This window comes from Xyrauchen texanus, chromosome 21 (genome assembly GCF_025860055.1).
Source record: "Xyrauchen texanus isolate HMW12.3.18 chromosome 21, RBS_HiC_50CHRs, whole genome shotgun sequence".
NCBI lineage: Eukaryota > Metazoa > Chordata > Actinopteri > Cypriniformes > Catostomidae > Xyrauchen > Xyrauchen texanus.
In genome coordinates, this window is record NC_068296.1 from 10,188,030 (window position 1) to 10,211,465 (window position 23,436).

General features: G+C 38.1%; 1 protein-coding gene across 1 annotated transcript in view; it reads right to left on the bottom strand.

The window, feature by feature from the left end:
• LOC127661993 (kin of IRRE-like protein 3) overlaps window positions 1–23,436 on the bottom strand; it is a 245,909-nt gene that overhangs the window by 89,330 nt on the left and 133,143 nt on the right. Inside the window, exon 2 of the mRNA XM_052153000.1 lies at window positions 4,472–4,621. Coding sequence (XP_052008960.1) covers window positions 4,472–4,621 — 150 coding nt within the window. The remainder of the gene's footprint in view (window positions 1–4,471; window positions 4,622–23,436) is intronic.

The window sequence follows — 23,436 nt, forward strand, 5'->3', positions numbered from 1 at the left end:
ATCTTTTATTTGTGTGTTTGCAGCAGCATAGAGCTGATGCCTTTAATTAAAACCGCAAGTGAAAGGACCTCCGCGAAGAATGCAGGGACTGATAAGAGTCAGCCTCTTTTGTCTGCCAATTTATTAAACATATTGTTTGAGATCTCATTTTAATCAATGCTCTTGTGAACAGAAACAGTACTGAATGAGCCATTGAGACAAACCTCTTCTACTGTATGAATATGTGTTGCGTTTGTATAAGCTGTTGTACTCTCCTCTTTTTTTATGTGTGCAGCTGCTAGCTTGGAGTGCACAGTCGTAGATGCGTCAATTTTCTTTATTAGCCGCAGCATTACTTGTTGACGGAGACAAGACTGATAAAAGGAGCAGCTGTGCAGAGTTTTATTCTGTAAAGTGTCATTCATGTCAGTGCTGTGCAGTGTGCATTCCACCCTTGTACCCAAAGCTTGGTTTTAAAGTGGTCTTTTGTCTGAAGCACTGGCTCTCATCATCTCCACATGCCATAAAAAAAGAGAGTGAGTGAGAGCACAGGACTTCATTGAAATGCTTCATGGCCCTCTGAGCGCCCACCATTGATCCACATAAAGAGCTGGATGGTGCTGGCTCGGTTTGGATTGGGTCGGCTCACGTCTCGCAGGTGTAAATGTTAAACTGCAGCTGATGTGCCGTTAAGTGCCGCTCTCTGTCTCTCTCCTCATAATCGCAAGTCCCAGAAGCGTAGAACCTCTTCTCGCCTTCCCAAACCCTCCATCCCACCTCCACTTCTCCCTCTCTAGCTGTCTGACCACTTTTAAAGCTCCTTTCTTAGTGTTTACACTGCCAGGACCTGATTCCCAAGAGCCTGATAATGACAAACTTTGGAATGAGATGGATTTATCAGGGTTCAGTTGCCTACTGGAGTTTAATTAAAGGCCACTATCAGTGCCAAACATGGCACAGAGTCGCAACTGAAGGTCAGAGGCAAATATACCTGCGATCTCCAGTGGAATAGATATTTAATTTTAAGGATCAGCCCAGCAACTTTAAAGAGGCCAACTGGGCATTATATCATGCTTTGCACTGAAAGCATCCCTGGGCTCAAAGTAGAGGTGTAACTGTGATGGAAAAATTGAGTGAAACATTGATTTTCCCTTTAAGAGACCCATCATCACAGGCAGAGTCAAGGGAATCATGCCAGTATCTAGACATTTATTTGATCTGTACTTTTCCTTAAAAATAATGCTTACATCGGTTCTGTCCAACATGGAAGGATTTCATATATTGTAATTCATGAAATCCACTGTAAATGTCATAAAGGGGGACCAACTGTATGAGACCATCATTAATATGAATAAGATTAAATTCTTCAGAGGTCTGTTGGCAAATGGTATGGGAATCCAATGATTGTTAGTGCAAATTAAGCAATCAACTTGGCAAAACAAGCAGCACTTTGCTAATGGGGAAGAGTCACACACTTCAAATCCTATTAACAGATAAAAGTACTTTAACATTTTAGATGCTCTTGTCCTCTTGTCCTTCTATGCCTGACTCCAATTGGATGGTTTTTATATAGCAATTACACCCTCTAGCTTAAACTTGTGTTTTAAAGTTATGTCAACCTTAATTATCATAAGCCTTGTTTAAAAACAATTGTATTGTTTGAGAGTCTGATAAAGACTAGGCTAGCTGAAGTGTAAAATGTAATCAAATTTGCTGAAGCTGTGGACACTTTTGCCTTTCACATGGTTATTCTGGTAAATCATTTATATTTAAATATTAAATGTAACAATTTCCCTGCTGAAAAGACCATCTTAGACCAGCATGAATTCCCATGGTGGTCTTGGTTTCAGTGCCACAACTATAATTTTATAGGGGTGTATGCAATATCAAAGTGAACCGTGTTATGCCCCCTATGAGTGGAGCCCCTATACATTACATACATTAAATAGATGTTTTTTGCATCACTGGCTGTTTATACTGGTTTATGCTAGTTAGTGCTGTTTGGTGCTGTTCTAGCTGGTGGACTAGCAAAGCCATATTTTACACAGCAGGCTTTGTGATTGACCAGCATGATTTTTCTCGTGAAGCTGGTTAAGCTAGTTAAGATGCCTAGTATACTGCATAAAATCATGCAGATATGGGTCAGGACCGTCAGTTAATGTTCACTGCTTATCTTCTGGGATTATCACACACAGCCGTTAGTAGAGTTTACTCAGAATGGTTACAAAAACAAAAAAACATTCAGATAGCGGAAGTTCTGCGGATGGAAATGCCTTGTTGTTGAGAGAGGTCAACGGAGAATGGCGAGACTGGTTAACCACTCTGTACAACTGTAGTGAGCAGAATAGCACCTCAGAATAACCTCAGAAAACTTTTAAAGCATAATTTTAAGGATATTTAGATATTTTTACAGGATTACAAGACAAAATAGTCATATTCTTACACCAAATATTCTTAATAAGCCAACAATGTGTAAGATCATGAAAATGGCTTAAATGGTTTTACTTTATTTGGGTAGAACATAAATGGTGTAAGCAAACAACAACAGGCACACATCGATTTTTGCCTATTATGCCGATTTTGCATGTAAACACCTTCTCCGAAGTTCTTACTGGCTTATCCAATATGCACAAGTGTTGTGTGCATGCCTGTTTATGTTTTACATTTCAGAAGCATAATCCGATGAATTCAGAATCAGAACTGACTTTATTGCCAAGTATGTTTTCACATACAAGGAATTTGCTTTGGTGTTTGATGCATTCAATAACAATAAACATAGTCATATAAATAATAAACTATATTTAAGATACAATATATAAATAAAAAGTAAACTGACTGGTTTTAATAAAGGAGCTGTACAGTTGTGCAAAATATGTGCAGTTATGCTGGAATGTGCAGAAAATGAACCATATAATGTGCAACTGTTCACTGTTCACAGTTTAAGTATAATAAAACATGCAATAGACCAGATAAATGTTCTTAACATTGACGCAAGAAAGGTGTAGAAACTATGTTAATGTAACGTTTAGTTTCTATGGAGGTGGGATCAGAGACAGTATCAGGGGGCTCCTAGGCCTTGTTTATGAGGCCAGCTGCAGACTGGAAGAAACTGTTTTTGTGGCACGAGGTTTTGGTCCTAATGGACCGTAGCCTCCTGCCGGAGGGTAGTGTCTCAAAGAGATTGTGTCCTGGGTGGGAGGGGTCAGCCACACTCTTTTCTGCCCACCTCAAGGTCATACAGGTCCTGGAGAATTGGCATGTTGCAGCCAATCACATTCTCAGCAGAACAAATTTCATACTGCAGTCTGCCTTTGACCTTGGAGGGGCAGCAGCATACCAGATGGTTATGGAGGAGGTGAGGATGGACTCAATGATGGAGGTGGAGAAGTGCACCATCATTGCCTTTGGCAGGCTGAACTTCATCTGCTGCAGGAACTGCATCCTCTAGTGCTTTTTTAATTAGAGATCTAATGTTCAGCTCTCACTTGGGGTCCTGGGAGATGATGGTTCCCAGGAAGAGGAAGGATTCCACAGTGTGAACTGGAGAGTTACACAGGATGATGGGGGTGGGTAGGCCTGGGTTCTTTCTGAAATCTACAACCATCTCCACTGTCTTCACATCATTGAGCTCCAAGTTGTTCTGAAAGCACCAGGTCACCAGATTATCAATCTCCCACCTGTAGGTGGACACATCACCATCAGAGATGAGCCCAGTGATGGTGATATCATCCTCAAACTTCAGGAGCTTGACAGACTGGTTACTGGAGGTGCAGCTGTTAGGATACAGGGAGAAAAGTAGAGGGGAAAGAACACAACATTGAGGGGAACAAGTGCAAGGTCTGGGAGTCATAGACAGGTTTTCCTAGCCTCACATGCTGCCTCCTATCAGTCAGGAAGTCTGTGATCCACTTGCATGTGGAGTCAGGCACAATCAGCTAGGATAGCTTGTCCTGCATCAGAGCCAGGATGATGGTGTTGAAGGCGGAGCTAAAATCCACAAACAACTGCCTGGCGTACGTTCCTGAGGAGTCCAGGTGCTGGAAGATGAAGCGGAGGGCCATGTTAACTGCATCATCTACTGACCTGTTAGCTCTGTAGGCAAATTGAAGTGGGTCCAGGAGAGAATCAGTGATGGCTTTGAGGTGGAACATCACAAGGCACTCAATTGACTTCATTACCACAGGGTGACTGGTCTGAAGTCCTTAAGTCCTGTGGTTTTTTGGGGGACGGGGATGATGGTGGAGGTCTTGAAGTAGGCTGTGGAACACCTCACTGGACACCAGTGAGGTGTTCCAGTGAGATGTTCAAGTCTCATACAAATGTGGATTTCTTACTGTATGTTTTCAATTATTTTAAGTAAACTGATCTTTATCAGCGTTTAAGTGTTTTGAGTGCACATATACCAGACTTTTCAGTAGGGGTTGCTAGGAAGTATCACAAGGTAGCCAGTGTATCAAAAACTGAATGTGTTCATGACAATGTTGTGTGTTACCTGAAAGGTCTCTTCCGACACCCAGAGCGAGGCCGTCTTTGATCCACAGCACTATGCCATGGTAACCAGGGATGGAGCAAGGTAGTGTGACGGGTTGACCAGCCACTACCACTAAGTCCTGAGGCTGCTGCGAGAATACCGCATCCACTCCTGCAATGACAAAGATAGGGGTATGAAGAGAGAGGTAATTTCCAATGTTTCCACAACAACATACCATTTCAAGCTCATTCCTCATAAAGACATATGTCTTAAAATATTAGCTGCATAAAAAAAATTGTTAAATGTTACATAACCTTATTTGAGGAACTTCATTCAATGAATAACTCTCAATCACTCATGGGTGATTAAGACTCAATGCTGAAGTCCTCTGAGGGCCTCTCTCCAGCCCCTCAATGCTCTATATTTTGCAAACAGAAATATAAAAAAGCATTTGGAGTTGAGCACTGAACCCATTAGACATGAGTGGTCCATGAATCCTGTCAGCAGTAACCCACAAGATGTCTCTTAAAGGAAGGTGTCATAGATATAAAGACAACGAAGGGGAGAATAGAGTACAAAAAGCACCGCCTACAGAATATGTTGTATAAGGACTTTGCTTCTCCTTGTACGTTAGTACTGTACCACAGGGGGACAAAAAGTGATCAATGGGTATCAGTAGCATGCTCACTTGGTGAGCCGGACAATTATGGCAGCATTCTCAGTGGGTTTTTGTAACATTTAAACACCGGGGAAAACAGTCTGATATGTGTATTATTGGACGGGAGGCTTATGAACTGAATTTAACAAGTGATGAGCCTGTTCTATGAGAGCACCACGTAATTTTCTCCTAGAGGAAATTATACTGCTCAGAGGTTGCTCTTTCAGAGGTCAGGAGACATAACTGAGTTCTCAGTTATGTTTAATTTAAGTATCAACTCCACCCTAATATGTAATATGGGGAATGAAAATGATTCAAATGAGACTGTTGACACAATAAATGTATGGAGTTATAAAATGAATGTGGATAGCATCTTGGCAGATATGGAAAATATATAAGTTCATATTGAAATCTGTGACTTTTTTTACAGACTTTGCTATCTTGGCAAATCTGAGCACAGTTAATATTATTTTTAAATCTTTTCTTAAACTCTAGGGAAGATGTGAGCTATCTGATATTTTTTTCTTAGGAGAAAAATCCAGTGAGATGTAAATCAAAAGCCTATTCTCAAATTATATCATTGCTGTCAAAGAGAAACAATTGATATATTAAAAAAATATGTGGGATGTTTTTCTTTCCTGTCGACTCGAGCTTGTGCAACTCATCCATTTACTTTTCTGTCTCCACATGGCGCATGTTGCATACGCATGCAAGCATGCATGCTCACAAATACAATGGTTTGACATATCAGCTATCAATATTGCATTGAGTTGTCTCAGTGGAGATAAGACAAGTTTCTTGCTGGCAGTTCTGTATAATTGGAGTCCTATTTGTAGTCTTGCTGAACTCTGCAAAACTTTATTTTGAGGTTGCCCACCACTTACAAAAAAAATTGTAAATTCACATTGGGAATTTGGCGTCAGGGGGTAAAAAGTTTGGTGGCTGGAATCAGTCATGCTTATTAGAATTTGAACCACTGCCCCAGTGTCTAAAGCTGAAAGTGTTGTTGAGGTGCAATGTCCACAGGATGATGCAAAAAGCAAGTTGTATTTTTAGTTGTAAATTATGTTATACAGTCAACAGGACAGCATATTTTTCAAAACCTAGTCCCTAACCAAATCCCACACCCAAACCTAATAGTCAGTAGAGTATAAATGTAATTTAAGAGTAAAAATGTAAAACCTCAGAAACATGCTCACCATTGTTAATGTGAACGCAATTACTTCCTGGTTTCTGTGGGACAATATCACAAGAGGTAAAGGTGAACAAGTTTGAATTGATGCAAAAAATATCTGATGGGGGTTCGCACTGGTCAGTACTAGTATCACCCACTCAGCATAGCATGTACAAAATACTTTTTTTTCCAATTTCAAGTGTTAGGGTTAGTCTGTAGTAATTAGCTTTATTTGAAAACAGTCGGTGTCAATGACAAGTCTTTATTTTGATTCATAAATGTGTGTGCGCAATGTGCATGTGTTTGAAATAAGTGCTGATGCCTAGAAAACATGACATTTTCTAGATAAATGTTAAATTAAACACAAAGGGAGGAAATAATTACTTGCTAGAATACAGCAGGATGTCTTCAATGCAATGAATTCTATGGATTAGTAAACAAATCAGTCATACCTCTTTCCTGCCTCCAGTAGAATGTGATGAATGGCTTGATAAAAGCTAAACATGAGTCCGCAGATTGATTTCTACAAATTCTCCCTGCCGGAATCCAGCGTCTGCTACCCCAACAAGCCATTATTAAATCAACAACTGCAAAATATGTACTATGAAGTCTTGCAAATACATTGGGCTCTTCATCTTTGAAGCCTAGCAGGCTTGCCTGGACACTACATTGCATCTCATTCCATCTTTCTCTGCTGTTGTATGCTGGTTTATTTGTATGTGGATGGTTGTGGGTGTATTCTGTGTTAGTTCTCTGTATATTACTCAGTACACTGGGAGATATTGTAGGCTGAGAAGTTTATCTTGTCTCTGTGTATTACAGCAGTCTTGCTTCAAGGCTGCAGAGAGATGTCGGGTCTTTGCGTGCCTTTGAATGCTGAGCGGAGATGAATGGTCTCTCTCTCTCCTCCCCTGTTCTCAGTACATGTTGTCTCTCTCTTCGTCAATAAGATATGTATTATTGTCCATTCTGTATGGTAATTGACTGACCTCTAAACTTTTTCTGCTCAGTGCACTTGTTAACCTATGATACTCCCTACTTCCCCAAACCACAACCACAAGTGTCAGCTACAACCCTGGTCACAATCACAAATGTGTCCAATTAGGCTATGACTAATCCTCTGTGGACTTGGATCGCAACACATTGCTAATCATAATGATCAAGGACAATTGTTTTTATTAATCCTTACTGCTAATTAGTATGACAAAAAGTGGACTATCAAATATAAAAAGTAGCTGCTAGAAATGGAGAGCTTGCTTTTTTAGGAACCTCGATGAACTCGATTAACTTTTTCTTTAAAATATTTTCAAAGTTTTTGGTAACACTATTTTATGGATCAGAAACTAGACAGTATGACATACAATTGGAAATGGAAGCAGGGCCACAGCTAGTGGGTTGAAAGGTGGTAATGATTCTAGAGGACCAAAGTTACAGGGGGCCCCACAACAAATTCTAATCTGTATTTTATTTAATAGGAAAGTGGCCCAGAGCAATATATAGTCATGGGGCCCATATTACCTTGCTACTGCTCTGCATATAAGGGACTAGATACAGACTTGTTTAGAATTATAAGGTATTTATTAGGCCTTTGTTCGCTTACTTCTTACCCTTGCCTAATAGCCTCTTCACATTTGATTTTTTTCCCCTAACAATACAATTATTAGGTAAAAACAAAAGAATAGTAATGTTAAAAATACATTGTTTATAGATGCTCATTACACTGCGTGAATGTGCAGCTTATAAGCAGTGGTCGATTTGTAAAAACAATTAGTTACAAAAAACTTTGAAGGGGGATGGTGTAGTCAAAATAGTTTTTTTTTATTTTAGTTTTATTTATTTTTTGGGGTGGGTGGGTTGGTGCTAGTACTTATGGGTCATTGACAAATATTGTTGTCCAAGGTGTTAAAATTAGAAATCTTTTAAAAATCTAGTTTAAAACACTTGTGTCAAGTTCTCAGAAATGTAATCTTTGTTTCCAATTTGATTTCATAATTGTTTTTAAAACCATTAGCATTTGCAACAAAATAAATGTAAACTTTAAAATTGTCATGTGGTGAACCATCAAGTAAAAAGTATTATAATACTTTATTTGCACCTTGTATACATACGAGTAATGTAATCATTAATTTCCAAAAAGTTTACAAACACATTTGTCAAGGTAATTTTATTATTATTATTTGTTTTATAAATATGAAATTCGTAATAACAAATATTAATACATTTTCATAAAAATGTCAAAATAAAAATCAGATGTTTTTAAAAACTTCACACTTCACATTTAGACCTTGAGGGTCTAAAATGTATTTGCTCTGTTTTATGATTTTTATGATCAACATAAACCTTCATGTTGGTTACACCCAATGATTTTTATTTGGTGGACAAGAGCATTCAGAATATTTTAAAACACAATTGTTTCACTGCTTATTTTGTAATTTTATTTTTCAAGAAATAACAATAAAAGATTATTCTGCACTAGTCAACATTACTTTTTTCAGGAATTTAACTTTTTAATGAGACTTTTACTTTTTTTATTTTACTGTCTCTGGACACCACAGAATAAAAAAAAAAAAAAAAAAAAAAAACAGTTTCTCACAGTTTGGGTGAGAAAACACCTTGTCTGATGGTCTCATCCAAAGATGAGATGCCATTTGAGAGGTGAAAAATGGCATCTCATTACTGGATGAGACCATCAGACAAGGTGTTTTCTCACCCAAACTGTATGTAGCACAGTCTTTATCAGGCCTTGTAACAAATAAATGGATAAATAATGGAAAAATTATAGTTCTAGCATTTTTTTCTGCTCACTAATTGTAATCATTAACTGAAACTGCATAAAAAGCATAGTATCACAAGGATCCTACAAAAAAGTGTCTACTACCATCCTTATCAGTGTGATCACAAAGTATGAATCATACTTTATATATATGACATCAACAGGGTAAGAGGTTTTGTCAGCAAGGTTAACATTTCTTTCCTCATGATCTATTTACAGCATTGCACCATTTTATGCATCTACTTGGACGGCTAAACACAGGCCCATTTTATTTCTTCCAAACCACCTCAAGCGGCAGGAAAACATAGTAGGTCATTGAAGGGGAGTTGTAGAGAAATAGGTAAAGAATATAGAGTTGAGTTTGGGTGCTCAAGTTCGTCCAATGCAGTGGAGGAATTCACACGCGTTCGAGCTCCGCAACGGTTTGGTCACATCTGCAAACGTTGTGCTTCAGTGCCCCCCCCACCCCCCCCCACCATCATCTTCTCGCCATTCGAGACTACCAGCTGCACAGGCAGCCATGTGTGGAGATCACTGAGGTGGAGACAACAGATTCCTCCACTTTCTCTCATACAGTATTTCTGCTTGATAATACCCCAGTCTGCCAAAGCAATGCATGGCAAGGTGAAGACAGTTGAACAATAACAAACTGTGTTAAGACAGATATGCTTATGCATTACTGATTATGAAAGATTTAAGGAATACATTTTTATTTATTTTTTAATCGATATTTCTGTTATTACTTATTCACCCTAATGTTGTTTCAAACCAGTATGACTTTCCTTCTTTCGATTAACATGAAAGGTGAATTTGTCCATGCATTAGAATGTTGAGAGAAGTAGCAATTTCCGTTTAGTGAATAAGTGGTTGTTTTTAGTTGCATATATTAAATGTATCGGTTGATCCAGTTCACAAAAACATCCTATCTGATTTGTTCTTGAATCCAACTAATCATGTGTTCACCTCACTGATTCAAGCATCCCCTTTTTGTTCATTTTGGAGCACGACAGACCCAGTCCTCGTTCATTGTCATTATATGGACAAGAGTGGCCCTGGATATTTGATAAAATCGTAAAGCCTTAATGCTGTGACTCAGGTGTTGGCAGAAGTGACACTAATCCTCCATATAAATACATTATTCACTGTGATAATAAGTGAAAAGACAATAATCCCCAATAACATATAGCATAGCTGTCTTTTGAGATGAAGGAAACCTGGCCAGGTGTAACATGTATGTTCCTGGATGTTGATGTTCCAGACATGATCTTCGGTTGAGTTCAGTCGGTGGGGTCTGTTAGCACTGCAGGCACTACCTTGAGGGGCTCTCCACCCTCCTACATGTCCATACCCTGTTAAATCTGAATGCTGTTAAACCTGAATATCCCCACTTCATGTTAAAACTAGAGCTGTCAATCGATAAAAAAATGGTATCGAATTAATTACATTGTGTCCCGATTAATTAATCACGATAAATCGCATTTACAAACATTTGCTGCGAAAGCCCCTCATATAAAAATAATTCAATATATAATAATGAAATAATGATACATAGTTATCTTTAAACATTAAAAAAAATAAATAAATAAATAAATAATAATAAAAAAAATAAAAAAATATATATATATATATATATATATATATATATATATAAATAAAAAATATTCAGAAAATTTAAATGCATTCCATTCTTGTAGCAGAAGAGTTAATCATTGATAAGACAATACAAAAAGCGGCTTTAGAATACAATGCATTTTTACTACCATATTATTGAACATAAGTCAATCATTGGCATACAGTTCACAGCAATCCATTTCACAAGTGAATTTGTCAATCAGTTGGAGATTTATTATGAGGGCTTGTTTAAGGTCCCGTCAATTTACACCTGCGTCAGACATTCTTGTGTAGCGTCTCGTGTGCGTTGCATCATAAACATAACATTTGTAGGTCACTGTGTCAAGTTAAATATAGTTTAATACTTTGAACACATCTTGAGATCCCTTAGTTCGGATTTGCGCTCCAAGTGTTTTGAATGCATTAATGTTACGCATGTTTGTGTTGTTCTGTCTACTGGTGGGTTGATTTCTTCACTGTATAAACTGTGTGTTGCTCACACAGCTGAAGTTTCACTTACTGCCCTCTGGAGTAGACAGGTGGTACTACAAGCTTGCTTTTCTCAGGAAGGAATCTTCCTTATTACGGTCCAGGGGCGATTAATTGTGTAAATTTTTTAACGCGTTATTTTAAATACACTGAATTAACGCATTAAATCGACAGCCCTAGTTAAAACATGCAATTCAGGTTAACAAACGCTGGACTCTAGACAGATGGAGTTCATTGTAAGTGAAGTATTTATACATATGTAGTGCCCATTTTTTACAACTGGATCAAGCACTGCCTGTGACATTCTAGGCTACATCTGAGCCTTACTGTGTGTTTAGTTGTGTTAAGTACATCTTCAAATGCTAAGAGTAGAACTTTATGCACTTTAAGCATTTCATGCACTTGGATACCTGGATCTGATTTCAAAATAGAGGTATGCATTAATACAATTATTGTTGTTGATGTGTCTGTCTTTTTTAAAAGGGAGGCAAACACTGAGCGGATGATCTGTCAGGTAACAATTTATGAAATTACATAATATTTAAAACTAATGTTGAATTAATATGTAAACAAAATATTTTGTTCAGTGTAAAGTAAGCACAACAGAATGATGAGTTCCCTATTAAACCTGTATCGAATTAAATGTTTGTCCTTGTAAACAGTTTTTTTTTATTGGAAACAGATTGAGTACAGTTTTTATCAAACCAAGGACTGATTTTTTTCTTTTTTAAACAAACATCTAGAGGAAAAAAAAGGTAGTACATTTTGTATCAGAACCTTGAATTTTATCCATACATGTCCTACCCCTTTAAGAATGTAATGGTAAGGTCAATTAAAGGTCCCAGCAGGGAGTTAATCAGAATTTCTACCTCCTGACTGCAATTTCTGTTATCTGTTAAGAGTGAATAATAATAATAATAATAATAAAATAAATAAATACATCCCTTTAACCACAAAAATAAAATTATCTAGGTGTCAATGTATCAGGGTTGAGTTAATTTAGTTTTAGCTGTTATAAATGATAGTAGAACAGATGGGATGGAAAGAGATGAGGCCACAGCAGGAGTTTTCTTCACCTTCACTAGCTAAAAAGAAAACTAATATTTATGTCAGTAAATATCTGTTGCAATTGGATAATTATAAAGAGCCCGAAGAGAATTGCTGTTATGTTCATGTCTATGGGGTGTTGCAGATGTGAGAGCAACAATTTGGCTAATACTAAAGAAGAGATGTACAGATGGCATTTATGTCCCCATGGCATTTTCAAAAATGAAAATTCTGTCATTATTTTCACCCTAGCATATCTCCAAACATGTACAACTTTCTATTTTCATTGTATTTAAAAATAAATTAATAAAATAAAAAGTCATCACTTGGTTTATTTACCTTAATGAAAGTGAATAAATAAAAAAAATAAAAATAAAAAAAAGGACAAACAAATCTTAAACCACACCATAACCATTATTTGTATCTGTATCTGTTCATATGACACAATTATCTATATCTTTCTCTGTATTTGGATAGAATCTTTTTACATTTTTTTGCTTACCAGATGAAGCTGGATTTGTAGGCTACATTAACTGTGGAATATGTTGATAACTGTGGTTTCTCCTGGTATTTCTGATATTAATATCGCCATGAAACTGAATTTAAATTTTTCTGTGCATGTATAACATAATTATTCTGAAGGCAGATGTCAAGAAAAATGTGAATTGTCAAGCACACATTTTTCAGTGAATTCAGTGAAATTAAATAAATTAAAATAAAGTCAATATAGCCTACAAACAGTTGGAAGTCCCGTAAATCTATCAGGATTTTTTTTTTATGATAAGACACCATTATTTAGTTAAATAATAATAATAATAAAAGTAATGATGTTACATTTATAAAGCGCCTTACCAGAGGTCAAGAACACGTAACATTTTCCAATTTAGCACAGTTTATAGAAGAAGAAGAAACAAAGATGGAGCATGTTTTAGTTTCTTCGTTTTACATAAGGAGGAATATTCCTAATAGATGAATACTCTATGGAACATTCAAACCTTTATGGAGCATTTTAAAGTTTTTTTTTTTTTTTTTTAAATGAAGTCTTCACAAGATAATTTCCTTAATCTCTGATGTGGACATAAATATGGTAAACTTTATAAGATGATAGACGGGCCCCGACAAGAAATCATCACTTTAGGTCAGGAATTTATAAATAAATACATGGAAATCACGTGTGAATCTTGGGATACATTAACAAAGAAATATCAAGCAGTGGAAAGTGTATATTATGTCATATCTTGATGTTACGATAAGCTCCAGAAGCGCACAATTAAGAGACCGCAAACGGAGTTAAAAATGCACCCATCTGATTTGAAATCACAATGTGTGCATTTTCATTCACAAAGTTTATATTTAGAAATACTGGCTCACAGATTTATAAATTCTTTGTCATTTTTGATATATTTATTTATAATGGTGCTTTATCCTTGTACCCCTTGGATAACCAGTCATACAAATATTGTTTTATTTTATTCGGATGAATCCATTATTCATTTTGAAGTCATTATTCGGGCCTTTCTGAATACGGTTTTCAGCTTTGGGCACATCCCTAACATAAAACCACAGTAATATGTAAAAAAAAAAATACTTTGATAACTCCATACATTAAATATGGCATTGGTGTTGATTATGTCAAACTAATATGGGATCTTGTGACATGTCATTATGTTTGGTCAGAATACCTGATGAAAACCATTGAAGTTTGATGTTATCAATGTAGCAGCAATATGTAATGTAAGTGCGTTATTAATGATTTTATTTTAGAGTGAAGCCACGGATCATTATAGTCTCTGTAATGTTTTCATCTGACTCATGTGATTATTTGTTTACCATCCAATAGCGCTGGCAGTCCACAAACCCACTGTTCTATTTCATCTGGCAATAACAGAGATGTGGCAGCCCAACGATTTCAAAACTCACCCTCTGTGAATCATGGCAAAAATGACTCTCAGGGCAGTATGGCAAAGCCACTTGAGAAGAGTAATCAGTGGTTGTACAGCACCTCAGCTGGAAATGCACACACACACACACTCACACAATCAAACTCACAGAGACACACACGCACACTAATGTTGCAGCCACAGCCCAGGTGTATGTCGTTGCCACTGATATGATGTTGGCATGGTTAAATGAAATGTTCACCCAAAAAATACATATTTTGTCATCATTCACACATGTCATGTCCCATGTCACTCATCCCTGTATTATTTTCTATCTTCTGTAAAACACACGAGGAAATGCGACTACGAGGCATAATGTCCAAGTGCCTCTTTTCCATACAACAGAAGTGGATGTTAATTTTTAATGCAACCATTTAAAAAGGGCAAAATAATGTGGAAAAAAGTGGTCAATATAAAAAAATTTAAAATTATTTTCTAAGTATGACATATGACAGCTTTGTTTGCGAAACAGACACAATTTAAGGAGATTTTTACTGATAATACTCACCTCTGCTAAAGTATTGTAATGGACTACAAAGTGTTGTGGAGCATAATAATGGTTCCAAATGGCCATTGGTTCTTGAATGTCTCATGACCAAACATCACAAGGTAAAAGCTGTGCCAAATGCACCATATTTGATACATTGGAGGATATTCTCTAAATTCCAAACAGGATAAATCGAAAGGCACTTCGAAACAATCATGATGCATGATGCAGTGTTTCTGACATAAAGCTTGGCTTCACTTGGAATATAATGCATGAGACAAATGGACCTCATATTCAGTATATGATACTTATATTGTGCTTTTTGCATTTTGGAGCTTGGCATTATAAATCACCATCCACTTGCATTGTGTCAAAAAGAACATCTTTGACATTCTGCCTAACATCCTTTTTGTTCCACAGAAGAAAGAAAATAATACTGAGCTGACAATAAATGACAGTGAGTAAATTATGCCAAAATCGTCATTTTTGGCATAATTATACTTCAGCGCCCACAGGACATGCTGCACTGGAAGCCTTTGTTAAGCCAATGGCACAATAGTGCTGTTTCCTAATCCTAGCTGTTTACTACCGGGACAGTCCTCCGTATCGCTCCTAGACTAATTAGAAATGGACAGGAATGAATAAATTACACCATTATTGTTATTTGTTTTTTTTCTTCTCTCAATGCAGTCAGAGTGAACCAGGGTTAAATAATAAAAAAAATCACAATGCACTACATTTGTAGGCTCAATGTCATTTGGCTCAAAGATGAAAAGCCCCTTGTGGTAGACAGACAAATTTGACCAACAGCAGAAATGGTTTCAGCATGTACCTGCTGGCTTAAACAGTGTTATTTGAAGGCATAATAACAGAGGTAGCCCTATTGGAGCTTGGCTAATCCAGACCTTGGGACCCAGGCGAATGCAAACAAAAATGGTGTCTGAGCCAAATGCAGCCTAATTGAATTCTACTGTTTGTGCTGAAGCTGATGGCCAGATCAATCAACACTTTGTGTTCCCCTAGCTGCACCCAAATGAATCCTGTATTTATCTAAGCAGCATACTCTATGTATCATTCACTTAAATCTTCAGCACCCATGTGCATGAATTAATGCCTTTAACCAGCGAACCTACTTTCTCTGACTTGTGCATTATAAATGTAAACAAACACCTTACCTCAGACATCATATGAAAATATAATACTTATATCGTAGGCGTGTAATGATACATACATTTCAAGATACAATACAAAGCCTCACAATACAATATGATACAACACTGCCCAAAAATGTTTTGCTCAAACTTATACATTCATAAATTACACAACAGAACATATTGGCAACAACAATTAGAACTCTATAATAAAGTAACTTAAACAATAGCACTTTTATTCTGTTTGATTGTAATGAGAAAAACTAATATGAACTCAAGAACATGAACAATTTTCATGTTTTTAGTGAGAAAAATAAGTTTGTCTACACTCAAGTCATTTATATTTGAATATCACTTTTCATAATACACATAGTTTCAAAGCAGATTTATAGACAATCATGCCATAATGTCTTAAAGCCCCCAGTGATCAAGCTAAAGTGACTACAGCAAGGACAAAAACTTCTTTCAATGTTAGTAAAAAAAAAAAAGAAAAACAATCAAAAGGAACCTTACCTATGGGTTTGCAATATATGTACATAATCCAATATTATTTAGCAGTTTGAGCAAAAAAAAAATTTTTGGTAATATTTTTTATTTTTTATAATCTTTGTCTGCAGAATGTAACCACTTTTTCAGGACAGGGTCTAAAAAGTGGATGTAAAAATGTAAGAATCGGTCAATGAAAAAACTATATCAAGGGGTGCATTTTCCCTAATGTGTGGGCCAGAAATATTACATATTGAATACCCAGAATATCAGTGAAGTAAATATATCTTTGTGACCACAATATCAATTTCTGGATTCTCGTGGATAAACGTAACCCCTCATTCTCTAAAGATCCAGAGCCATCTTGTTTTTCATTACCATCTCAAGCTATATTCCCATCATCCTGTCATGTATTTTTATTTACAGCCACCCAGCACTTCTTTATTCATATCTCTTAAATCACTCTCCAGACCTTGACCTGGATGCATTTGTGAGGAAGAGCTTTATATGATTGACAGCCAAGAAGTCCTTTCCCATGGGGGACAGAGTTGTGCTTCTGGCCTTAGCCGGTACCCGCCAATCCCTCGTGGCCCTCGCTAATCTGCGCACGGCATTCTGCTCCAAAGTGCGTGCCCTGATTGACGCTCATAATTATCTGCTGTGCAATCACTAATTGGACAATGCAGCAGAAGTGTAGTGAGAGTATCAACAATTAATCTGAGCTTTGAAAGCCTGAACCATCATTACCCACAATAAGGCTATATTAAAAATATTTTACTTCTATATTTATTTATATTATTTTTAAGGCTGTCAGAATTAATGCATTAACGGATGCATCTAATTAAAAAAGTTTAATGCTTGAATTTTTCTTAATTGCGATTAATGCACATACACTGGTGTGAAGGGCGGAACCTTTGTATTGTGTCTGCCCGGAGTCATTAGACTGACGCACACACCATAGCGCCAGAGCCATTATACCAAGAGAGCCTTCAAGCTTAAAATAAAAAATCATAAAGCAGCGGTCGGTCCCATAGACATTCTATGGGCGGTACTGTTGTACTCTCTCCTATGATAGGTTGTTATCTCAGTAAATTAAATAATATCTTACAGCACTTCTTTGTCAGTGATAATAAGGTTTATGAAATGAGCTCTTAGTGCTATTTGATGTACATAATAAGCTTGTGATAGAATTCAAGTGTTTTTCTGCCTGTGCAAGGCACACCAGCGAGTTCAAAGTGCACTCGACGCTGTGATGTGAAGTATGAATGGAGCTTCATGATTGCTGTAGGAAAGCGGATAGCCAAAATCTACTGGGAGATTAATATTGTGGAGAATGCCATTACAATGAAAAAACAACCTATGTGGAGACTAGCGCTTTCAATTATAGTGCACTCCCAATAGTCAAACTCCCACTTAGACTTTTGGAAACATTTAATGTTACTTCATCTGGCAATAATTTAGTGCATTCCTATATTAAGTTTGAGTTGAGTTTATTTTATTTATACAAAAACTAAATAAATAAAGCAAATAAAATGTTTTCCTGGCCCAATTCAGAAGATCTGGTTTTAAAATTATGGAAGGCTGTGGCAGGGCGGAGGGCGGGTCGTGATCCTACACATTAGGCTAATCAATCCTCCGAGAGGGATAAAGGTCGACTGCAGAGGATGGTGCGGGAGAGAGAGATAGTTTACGGACATGTACGTCGTTTGTGTGTCTGTTTAAGTTTCAGTTTATTAGTAAAATATTATTTACACCATCAAGCCAGTTCTCTCCTCCTCTTTTCCATTGATCCATTGATCCCTGTACACTGGTGCCGAAATCCGGGAAGGAGGAGGGATACGCCGTAGTAAAGTTCTCGCCACTAACGCCATCTGCCGGGGGACGAGGAGCCCAGCCGACTGGAAGAGGATGATGGCCGCCGACCGCGAGGGGAGAAGGGGCTCCTAACCGACCACCTGGAGTGGTCAGGGGCGCATGAGTCACCTACCGGCCGCTGAAACACGGCAGGGTTTGAGACCGCCGACCGCGAGCGGGGAGGGCCTCACTGCCGACCGCCTGGAGCGGGAGAACCGCTGCCAGGGGCAGGGGAGACCCCTTCTGTTCCCTGAGAATGCAGCGGAGCATTCCGTCCGCCAGGGGCTGGAGGTCTGCCTCTGATCCACCTGGAGAGGCGCGGCTGTCATCCGATAGAGGGTGGAGGAGTGGCTGAGAAACAAGCTGCGGCGTATCAGAGAACTGGCGAGTAAGAGTTTTTTTTCATCTCTCTCTCTCTCACTGCCGCTCTGCGTTGGCCTTTTCCCTCTCTTTTAAATTTTACAGTGTTTTTTGGGGGGGTACTACACTGTTACAGGAAGTACCCCCCAGTTTAATTATTTCTGTTTCCCTTCCCTTGTCCCCTCCCTCGGGGATGACCTGTCGGCAGACGGGGCTTAGGGCACACCCTCCCCCAGGGAAAGGGGGGTGGTGTACATCATGCTGGGGGCTCCCCAGCCTGAGAGAACAAGGGAGGAATGTGTCAGGGCAGAGGGCGAGGCCAGGTCCAGTATTAGGCTAATCAAGCCTCCGAGAGGGATAAAGGTCGACTGCAGAGGATTGTGAGGGAGAGAGAGATAGTTTGTGTGTGTGTGTTTCAGTTTATTATTAAAATATTATTTACACTGTCAAGCCAGTTCTCGCCTCCTCCTTTCCATTGATCCGTTAACAAAGGCTTTGTTTAGAAAATGTTAAATAAAGCATTATGTTGCTACTTATTGTTTTGCTTTTTTCCTAAGATGGAAATAAATACATTTTGACCAAAAAAGTATATACAGTGTCAAATTTCAGCACTTTCAAAATCTGTGATTAACCATGATTATCTACAAAAACAAAAAAAAAAATGCAATCGCGAAATGTTAATCAGATGACAGCACTTATATCTTGCCATTGCAATCTCTAGGCACAATAATGATTTCAAGATATATTACACTTCCTTGCATTAGACGCATGCATTGAGTGCTAGAATGGTTCTAGGAAGTGTAATTGAGCTTGAAATCATGATCGTCAAGGAGACCGCTGATGTCAAGGTTTATAGTGAAATTATTTTGATATTTTGGACAATTGATTGGATTTCTTCAGAAGACATGGATTAAACCACTGGAGTCTTATGAATTACCTTTATGATGCCTTTGGATCCTTTTTGGAGCTTGAAAATTTACTTGCATATTATGGACAAACAGACATCATATCTCTATTAAAATATATTTGTTTGTGTTCCACAGGAAAAATAAAGTCATATAAGTTGGGACTGCATAAGGGTGAGTAAATGATGAGAAAATTATAATTATTGTGGGTGAACTGTTCCTTTAAGGCAAGAAAGTTTACTTGGCAGCCATCTTGCTAACACCCCAGGGCAGCTACTTTCTTTGTAGGCAAAGGTCATATAACGCTGCGTTCTATTTAACTCGGAAAGTCTGAATATCCAACTTCCTACTTGAAAAAGTACAATGGAATGCCACTTGAAGTCGGACATCGAACTTGGAGATGTAGGAGCGTGACATGCATTATTGTTTCCTGGTACGTCTTCTGAGCATTGGGCAATGCAGTGCCTTTATGTTCAGAGATCAGAGATTATAAGTAGGAATATCCCACATCCAAAATCTCCATAACCATTTATTGAGATTACATTTCTGTGACGTATAGGAGGGCATGGCCGGGCTGTAACGATGGACGCCCAGCGCTGAATCAACCCAATCAGGCAGGAGAGTGATAAACAGGAGCTGGGGACGCAAGTTAGAGAGAGAGAGAGATGCATGCAGCAGGTTTCGTGTGTGTGTGTGTGTGTGCTTTTGCTTTATGCTAGAAAGCAGTTGTATGTTGTTTTGTTTATTAAAAATGTTTTTGGTTGTTAACCCGGTTCCTGCTTCTTCCTTTCCTGATGAACAAGAGGCTTGTCTGCCACACTGGTGCTGAAACCTGGAACTGGAGGAAGACATGCTGTCATGGAGTCCTCGCCACTGCTGTCCTCCAGGGGGTGGAGGAGCCCGCTGCCGTCCGACAAAAGGCGCAAGCAAGGGGGCGAAGGAACCTGCTGCCATCCACCAGGGGGCAGTGCAGCTGACTGGGGACCATGTGGCAGTACGGTTGGGAACCAGTGTTTTTTTATCTTTCTCCTCTCTCTCCCCTCTCTCTCACTCTCTCTCTCTCTCTGCCTCTTCCGCTCACTCTCTCTCTATGTCTCTCTCTCTCCCCTCTCCCTGCCCTCATCCTACTCAGATTCCCAGGAGGTGGGCAAGACAGGTGGAAGGATGGCTGAAAGGGCAACATCTCCTCTCCAGGAATGGAGAGGGGAGTAGGTCAGGCTGGAGGTTTCCCTGGCCTGAATCGGATGTTGGGGTGTGTGATGCGGAGGAGTGCGTGGCCGGGCCGTAATAATGGACGCCTGCTGCTGAATTAGTCCAGTCAGCCAGGAGAGCGATAAAAAGGAGCCGGGGATGCCAGTTAGAGAGAGAAAGAGAGAGACTCACACAGCAGTGGCTTGTCTGCCACAGTTTCTATAACATATTTTAAATCAGCAATAAAAGTGGGCACCAATTGTATTCAAAAAATTAGCTCAATTTACATTAACAACTGTATTTTTTGTTTGATCCAGTTCATTCGTATGCATGTTCTAGAGCACAAAACAAAAATGCCTCTATCAAAAAGCAGTTAGCTCTTTCAACAGAAAGGAGGGATTTCCATTGTTACAGTCTGCATATTTCTCCCATTAATTTTTCTGCCCATCCACAACCTAAAAAATATGTTCAGATTGACGAATGCATAATTCATATTAAATTTGAGGTCAGTGCTGTATGAATTGGTCTATAAGAGCTCATTCATTACAGAGAAGGTGAGGGTTTAAAGCTGGGTTGCTGGCAACACTATAGATCAGATTCTATTAAGATTCTAATTTTCTGATTAGCTGAGAATTTTGACTGTGTACTTATGTGGAAAGATGACATTTCAAGATTTGATTGCATACTATTATACGTATTTACACAGAAAACGTGCTCTTTTGGCAGAAAATGTCTGAAACAAGACAATACTGCATGTATTCTATTATATTATTGTAATTTTTACAAAAATGAACTGAGCATTAACAACATAAAAATGGCTATGATGGAGGTGGAAGCATTAATGTACCCTCAAATAGTTTTTTTCCTCATTAAAAACAATTAAAAAGAGGTTGTGTCTTTCAAAGATGGACTCTTGTGTGCAAATTTAGGTATCTGCTGATATGCACACAAGAGTATGGATAAAACTCTTTTAATATGCAGCACTTTCTTATCAAAGCACTTTTGCACCTGCAAGAAATGCACCTGAATATATATGATTGAAGCAAGCAGCTCAGAAATCCAAATGGTGCTGACAGAAAAGTGCAGATGGTAATTGCTTTCATCTCTATCCATTCTCTGACGTTTCAGAAAAGTGTCAATTACATTTGATGGTGCAGAAGCATTTTTGAAAAGGATGCCCATTAGGGACCTTTACATGATGATAAAAATCTGGAGAAATCATTACAGGGGGATTTGTTAAGTGTGGAACAACCTGGGTGAAAGTGTGGGCTTCAATAGTCAAACTGCACAGGCTATGAATGTGTCACAGATTTAGTCCCTTTGAAATATTGAGGGGTCTCTAAAGTAGGGGGTGGGTGTAGTTTATCAGGAGCCTGAATGGATGTGATGAGCCCCTTGTCTTCCTCCTACCCCTTCTGGATCATTAGATGAATAGTTCAATATAATTTCAAACTTCTGGACATATAACTCTCTCCCATAATAACTTTGCATGGTTTATCACCATGTACACACAAGATCCTTCAGGCTCAGCTGGCTACCACAGATTAATAGTCAAATAAACATTGCATGCTGACAGTGGATAATGTAAGATGAGGTTTCTGTTTGTGTGTGTTCATGTGTATCTGTTTATGTCGAAGGATATCAGAAGGGGGATTGTGCTCTTTATCTTTCCCCTAATCTGAATGTACAAACTCATTTCCTGTCGTGCATTCTCGAGTAAAAACAAATAAGCCAACACATGATGGGGCCGGCCTGGTTACGGCGTGATGGCTCCCGTTCTAATGAAGATTTGTCTCCTCCACTGCAAAAACATAGAGCTGTTGGAATAAACATCAGCTATGCAGGAAGCCAGCATATTTATACCCCAGTTGCACAGGGCATTAGACACATCAGGGCAGCTGCAGGGGTAAAATAAAGATGGATCGCCTGTGATGATGGGATCTCTAAAAGTTATAAATGGCAGTTAGAAAAGGCCTGGGGGTGTCTTGCTTTTCCCATAAGCCACTGAAAAAAGAGACACAGGGGCATTAGGGGTGGCATAAACTATCATAAGGCTTTATTGAATCTATTTTTTTTCCCAGTCTGTGTCTTTCCTCCTGATCTTATCAAATAATTCCATAAAAGTGCTTCAAGGCTTCATAACCACAGAATGGCATAGTGTCATATGGCATCTGCAATTTTATTAATCCAGGTTTTGTTCACTGTTGATGACATTCTCTATGAATTTAGTGTTTCTAGCTCCAATGTAATATCTACCCTTTATTCAAAAAGTGAACTGTAATTCTAGTAAAAGAATAATGCAACCAGATTCATTAGTTACTAACCAAGCATAATCAAGATTAGTTAAAAATGACTATATTCCTAATCAATTTGCTATTAAATATAAGTTTTCATGTTGCAATGTTAAAACAAAAGATGTAAGGCAAAAGTAACCTGCACACAAATCACCTTGGTGCTGATACTCTGTTTACTCACAGTTAACAAAATAAAAGAGCACTTTGGATGTTCACTGAACTGAACTTTGAACAATGTACAGTATGCGCATTGCATTGATGAAGATTAAGTATAATGATAGATCAAAGCTGTATGAAATACACAGCCCTAAAGGATTGTTACGTGGCAGGGGAGGGGAACACGTGGCTAAAAAATCTTCTTTAAAAAGATACAAAAATAAAAATCTATGAAAATGTAAGCAGATGGTTTATTCAAACACATTCACAATTTGTCAGTTTTATGAGCAGTCAAGTGATCCTGAAAAATATGCTCCTGAAAAACAGATCCTGCTGAAAAATCTGTATAAGACTACTTTAAAAGAGCTCCCTTCATTTAAAAAAGTGAACACAGTAACCAGTTTAAAAAT